This window comes from Rhopalosiphum maidis, chromosome 1, assembly GCF_003676215.2.
Source record: "Rhopalosiphum maidis isolate BTI-1 chromosome 1, ASM367621v3, whole genome shotgun sequence".
Classification (NCBI taxonomy): Eukaryota; Metazoa; Arthropoda; class Insecta; order Hemiptera; family Aphididae; genus Rhopalosiphum; species Rhopalosiphum maidis.
This window is the reverse complement of record NC_040877.1, coordinates 54,945,439-54,952,099: the sequence shown is the minus strand read 5'-3', so window position 1 is coordinate 54,952,099 and position 6,661 is coordinate 54,945,439. Positions and strand designations below refer to the sequence as shown.

Here is a 6,661-nt window from a genome sequence, read left to right as displayed (position 1 = left end):
TACATTTATTAGGCACGTGTGAAGAATTTTGAGTTTATCTTGAAATGTGTGATAACGATGAGCGTTTTGTGTTATATATCAGTAGATCACACTGTCTATATATTCTAATAAATTATATAGGAAATATTATGTAATCTTTAATTTTATAGAATATAATTAGTTGAGTATATATGTATGTGGGTATTTAAATTGGAAAATATTAATAATAATATTATTATCTGATTTATTTTTTATATGTTTATGGGAAATAAAATGAAGATATTATAGAAAATAAAGTAGATAGAAAGTGTATTTAATGATAAAGGTAAATGTTAATACGAAATGTTTTAAGCGCATGACCTTAAACTTAATTTAGGTTTTTTTTACTGCATATGGGATTTATAGTTACACCTATTTTTGAGAAATTTAATTTTTTTAAAAGTAATGTTCGCGCTTATCTCCTTTTTTGAATTTGAATTTAAGTTACTTTAATTTGTTATACAAATTTGACTTATTAAGTATTTTTTCTATCTTGAAAATTGAGTTATTGAGAGTGAGCTAAAGTTTTGATTTATGCGTGTTGTTTTTATCATAATTTTTTAACTATTTACAATATTCTACATTGGTCCGTGTGAATCCGTATTATTTATATATGTATATATACATATATAAATAGAACACATGTGTTTTACTTACGACATCACACCTGAGTTTAAAAACTTAAATATTTGTGGCATGCACAGTAGGAAACCCGGGAATTGTAGTACTGTGCACTAAGTCCTAACATTTTCGATAATGTAAGAATGATTTTTTAATACTGAAATTTTTCCTACATGGATTGGTATACACTTCTCGGATTCAAGTAGAAAAAATAAATTAAATACAGTGCACAGCATGCATTTACATCAAATTAAATGTATAAGTAACAATTACCTAAACATACATATTTTATTCGTTTGATAATACAACTAACGAGATACATATTTAATTTAGAAACGAATAAACGTTGATTTTGAGTATTTTGACAGTTGAAACCAATTCATAAATATGAAAAGAGATGCTTATCTAGGTTTAAGAGGCACTACCAGTACACATTTATCGAAGAGAAGCGACAAAAATGTTTTCTAATTTGAGTGGCCAAAGATGCAATATAACGGTACTTGCAATGCATTATATTTTAAGATCAATCAGTGTAATGCGAAAAATGTGTTCGATTATACAACTCTAAGTGCTACTGTAGTGATGTATGTGATAATAAATAAAAAATAATATAAAACTATATTACTAACATTAATTTATATTAATAACTTATTAAAATATCTATAGTTGAATAGTAAATAACATTAATTTTAATCATGTCAAACAATCTTTAGATAATGTTATTAATTATTCATAGTAAGTATCTAAAAATTATTCAATGGATAGATTTAAAAAGTATTAATAGATAAATAATATTTGAGGCAACTATCTCAAGTTTTTTTTATGTTTATTAAATTAACAAATATGATGGTTTATTTAATTTTTATATTTTATATATTTAACATACAGTGCTCAAAATATAATTGTATAATTCTCGGTAAATATAAACATATTACAACCTTTCCCTTGCAAATCGGACACTGTACTCAATGTCCAACTTCATAATTTTTCCGTTAGATGTATATTTATAATATATGTAGATAATGTATTATATTGGTTACACACGGTTCAAGATGTTTAGCTGCATGGAGTATATTATAATAAGTTTAAATAGTTAAACACACAATATCAAAAAATTGAATGAATGTAATATCGACGTTAAAATGTAATAAATTCAACGCAGTGCATTTGTTAAAATAAAATCATGAGCTCAATGGATTGTGTATCTATCTGAGCTCGACCTATATGTAAACTACATAAACGCATAGAGTTAATCAGCTTCAACAAGTAGTGGTTTTTTTACTCAAAGTTAATTTCAGCACACACATTCAAAATCGGCAGTTTGCAAAAATGCAGGTTTAGCCATAAGTACGGCGGAGGAAAGCCGATTCTAACAGCAAACAAAAATTTGTTTGTAATTTGTTTTGTTAAAAAAAAAAGTTTTGTATGGATGCACAATTTCCATTATTATGGTAATATTTTCCTTCAATAGAGTTATTGTAACCGTACAGTCTACTCAACACATCGAAACGGAATCCTGAAAATACTCAATAAACGTACCAACCACATGCGAACGATTATTTTGTTTTTATTCAAATCGAGTTGACGTGGCGAAAATATTTTTTTTTTTTTTCAAAAAAATAAACAAGCAAGTAAAAGCCACTGACAATGCTTCGAGTATCCGGATAAACACAATCACAATTGACTATAGTGTCACGGGGAAACAACATCTTTATAATGGTACACATTCGGACGATTTTGACGTTATCCATTGCGATTTTGGCCATCGACGTGAGTTTTCAAACGAATATAATAAACCATGATGTATTATAGGCACGGGCGTTGTGTACGGTACAAATTTAAATTTAACTTTATACTTTGTATGATAAAATATGGTACCTATTCGTCTAGAATGTTTATATCGTATTATTCATATTTCTGCGAGAAATTCGAAATACTTTTCGATTTTTTACGGTATTAATAATTTATTGACCAATAGCCGGAAACCACACAAACGGACAGACATTTGTATCGTGCGATCGTAATTTGTAAAAAAAGAAAAATAACGAAAAACGGAATAACGATAGCCATGATTTATTTTTTTTATTAATACGTGTCGATACATATTGTCGGTACGACTGTATTCGTAAATTGTAAATCTCTGTTCACTATATCGTAAAGGTGACGGATTCGTGACACATAATTTATAGTTGTTTACCAATTTTTGAAATATTTCTCTTGGCGTAATATTCATATTTTACAGATTTACAGAACGTTTATTTTTAAAATCAATTTCACTAAAAAAAAAACTTCCGAAGCTTGTATAAATTCTAATTTTCATGTCCAAATATAGACATAATTAATCGATGTCATCTATATATTATTATAATTTATTTTCGGATAGAATGTGCTAATAGAAGCTGGAAAAGCAACGGAAGACCGGAAACAAAATTTGTCAAATCGTGCTTCGAAACATGCGGACACATTAAGACCATTCGGAAATAAGTTAAAAATGAAATTCGGTAGTCAAATGAGCCAACAGGTCGTTGGGCAATTGACCGATATAAGTAATGTCATTATCGACCATATTATGAAACATGAATCATTTCCAAAGTATTTGAAAAATGTATTTTCGGTATTACGAAAATATGCAGGTAAATCATTTTTATAAGTAAAAATATATGGTTTTTAAAATATTCTATAAGTTGGCATATAAACATTATTATATGTAATTCTACAATATTATAAACGAGAAAATAAAGATGTGTACTAAAAATATATAATATTTCACTTAGTTAGTTGGAGTATAAAACAGATTGAAATGAGAGTTTTTTTTTTTTTTTTTTTATCTCAGAGACGTAGCAGCACACATTTTTAATACCGTACGTGGTTACTAAAATTAAAAATATTTTATGTCATACAATGGGTAATTAGATGTTGCGAGGAACTTTGTGTTTTATATTTTAAAACATTTATCAAAGCGCAATATATCAGTATTCATACAACCGTGTAATAAGGTTATGTGTCTAATCATAGTGCTTTTTGTACCTTTATAAACAATAAAGTATCAACAACTTTTTTTTTACAATTCGAATTTATCTGAATTTAATTTTAATACGTTTATTTTCCAATTATAAAATGGTTAATTAGTAAAACTTATTTGCGATATTATACATAATTTATATCCATGTGATTTGAATGTATTTATGTATAAGACCATGCCCACCAAAATCTAATCGATATGATATTTTATTGTTCTGGTATAAAGTGCTAAACAATTTTGATAAAAATGTCTACGTTGTCATTCTTCATTTGAATAAGACTGTACAGTTTTGAATGTAACTATTTCTTTTTTTTCATACTGTGGCATAATATAAGTGTTAACTGTTGAATGCATTTGAATGATTACACAACAATAGTAGAGTTTTGAATTTTGATTGATACCCTCGATATTAACCACGTAAATCCTTAGTATGAAATGTTTGAATTCATTAGGTACATATTTTATAAATGTATATTATTATACATTACGAATGTACCGTTAATAAAATATAGTAATTACTATGTTTATATTCTCTAGTAAGTAACGTTATTAGTTCAATTTATTTTTTTAAATTTTCCATACATCAAATTAATATATTATACACCTATTATACCTATTATTAGCGAACAAATGCAATACTTTTGAAGCTTGCATGATGATTTTTGTAAAAATGTAATTATTTTTATATCGGCTGATTTCGAGTTTCATTCTAAATATAGAAATGTTATTTAAAGATACACTAGGTTGTTAAAATGAGTATGTTGATTGCGTGCCGTGTTTTCTTTTGCTCATTGCAATATTATTAGGATATGAAGTTGAATTCCACTATTTCACATCTTCCGTACATATCATTTCTTTTTTTAGATATGTTCGTCGTGAATTAAATAGAAAATAGTGAAATTATATTTTGATTTACTTGTCTTTTAACATTTTATCTCGAGATACGATTTGACAAAAATACCATTTAAGGTCAATTTTTTGTGGGTAGATTCTTATTAACGTAACTCTAATCATGTTCATTTTTCTTTTTAAATATATTATCATACTTTTGTGTGTAAAACAGTAAAGATTTAACATAATAAGGTATTAAATTGTTCTGAATTATACCTCATTGGTGTATAAATCATTAAATTATATATTATTTACTTTCAAATTAAATGTTTTCGATATCATAATATAGGTATAAGTGAATTTTTTTAATCATCCTATTTTGGACATTCTAACAAAATAACTCTCTTGAACGTAATATACAATATAATATAATAACTAATATTATATATAATTTTATTTGATCGGCAAGAAATTATTTATAATGTAACAACAACACACAAAAGGTATTAAGTATTCAAACGTAAACGTAAAGTTAAAATTGATTTCAACAAAGGGAATGAGGTTATTGTTCGTTTTAAATGAAGTTCTTATTATAATTATTATTAAAACAAGATGTAGATAATATAAGTATAAACGGGAAGGTTGAAGTATGAAATAAAGTAAACAAAGCGTTGCCAGCGGCCAGTTTGCGCCGAGAAATGCGGTCGCCGATAAGTGAGTATGAATTGCTGAGTAACTTCATTGGCGGAGTAAGATTCATTACACGACGGCTTGGTCGCTGAAGAAATATTAGTGTGTCTCTAATAAGGTTCCTGAAATACTTTCAGATAACTGATTGGAAATAATGTTGAACATCATCTAGCAATACGAGTTATGATTTTGATATATTGATTTTTTTATATGATGTTTATTAATGAATTTATATTATGATTGTATTGTAGGCAGGTTGGTTGTTTTTTAACGATAACATTAGGTGGTTTATTTTAAAGTTGCATGATATTTGAAATATTTATGTGACTGTGGATAATGAAAAATAAAGTGATCTTATTGGCATAAACACACTACTATCCATGGTGAAAGTGGTGTATCGCACTATACCCAGCTTTAGTGATATTACTGTCCTCTGGTTTGAGGTGGTTGAAATAATTGTTTGATGACAATAAATTTCGATTCATTATAGTTCATAAAAAAATTAAAAATGTTTTGCATAAATTTGTGATCATTTACTTAATATTAAAAAATGCATTACCAAAAGTACTAATATTAAATGTTATGTTTTTAGTGAGACAAATTATGTCAAGATTTAAAAAACTTGAAAAAACTTATAAAAAATGGGAAAAACAAAACTTTCCGGACAAACAACAGAAAGCTAATGCTTTAGAAATACTATACAAACAAGAAGGAAGAACCATTGAGTCAGAAAAAATAAGTGCAAAAAAATCTAAAAAAAAAGATAAGAAATCTGGAGTTAAATACGGTGTTAAATGAAAATATACGATATAGGCACCTATACCAAATTATTTATAACTGAGCTAATAATTGTATATATTTATATATTTATTATTCAAATTAAGATGAAAACTATTAAAAATCAATCACATATTTGATAAATTTAAGTTTTGCTTATGATTATACGACAGATTCTAATATAATATAAATAATTATCATGACGTATCTATATTTATTATAAATAATAAACAAATCAATTTAATATTATGAAAACTCTTCAATTATATTATGCCTTTTTTTTATACATAGTAACGTTTGAGTCTTACCATTTATACTAAATGCATTAGATAAATTAAGATATAATAATTTTTAACGTCACGTTTATTTATATTGTTGCTGTTTAAAAGATATATACGTGATTGTGTATTATGTAAAAATTAATCAGATAAGTAGAGAATTAATTAAGAAAAGAATCACTAATAAACATGCTTTTATTTTCAAATAATAATAATAATACTACTACTATTGACTATCTAATATCTATAATGAACAGAGCTTAATATATTTATTCGGAGAGGTTGAAGCTTATGGTATTATTTTTCCGCAGTCCTTATGATTTAGACGAATGAAATATTCTTTGTACTAAAAATAAATAATTCTATCCGATAGAAAGGGTTAGTCTTTTATTATTTAGAAGGCCTAGATAAGTAATCACCACCT

General features: G+C 26.2%; 1 protein-coding gene across 1 annotated transcript; it reads left to right on the top strand.

The window, feature by feature from the left end:
• Nucleotides 1-2,251: 2,251 nt before the first annotated feature.
• Nucleotides 2,252-6,095, top strand: LOC113549535. Its single transcript, XM_026950884.1, has 3 exons — nt 2,252-2,409; nt 3,023-3,272; nt 5,775-6,095. Exons 1-3 carry the CDS (start codon nt 2,356-2,358, stop codon nt 5,978-5,980), a joined length of 510 nt encoding a protein of 169 aa, XP_026806685.1. The 5' UTR covers nt 2,252-2,355; the 3' UTR covers nt 5,981-6,095.
• Nucleotides 6,096-6,661: the final 566 nt, after the last annotated feature.

What these genes read in the sequence shown, in the direction of transcription:
- LOC113549535 (XM_026950884.1), top strand. Translation starts at nt 2,356, where the DNA reads ATGGTACACATTCGGACGATTTTGACGTTATCCATTGCGATTTTGGCC. An exon ending in TTGCGATTTTGGCCATCGAC is followed by an intron (nt 2,410 to 3,022) that starts GTGAGTTTTCAA and finishes ATTTTCGGATAG; the next exon opens with AATGTGCTAATAGAAGCTGG. An exon ending in GGTATTACGAAAATATGCAG is followed by an intron (nt 3,273 to 5,774) that starts GTAAATCATTTT and finishes TTATGTTTTTAG; the next exon opens with TGAGACAAATTATGTCAAGA.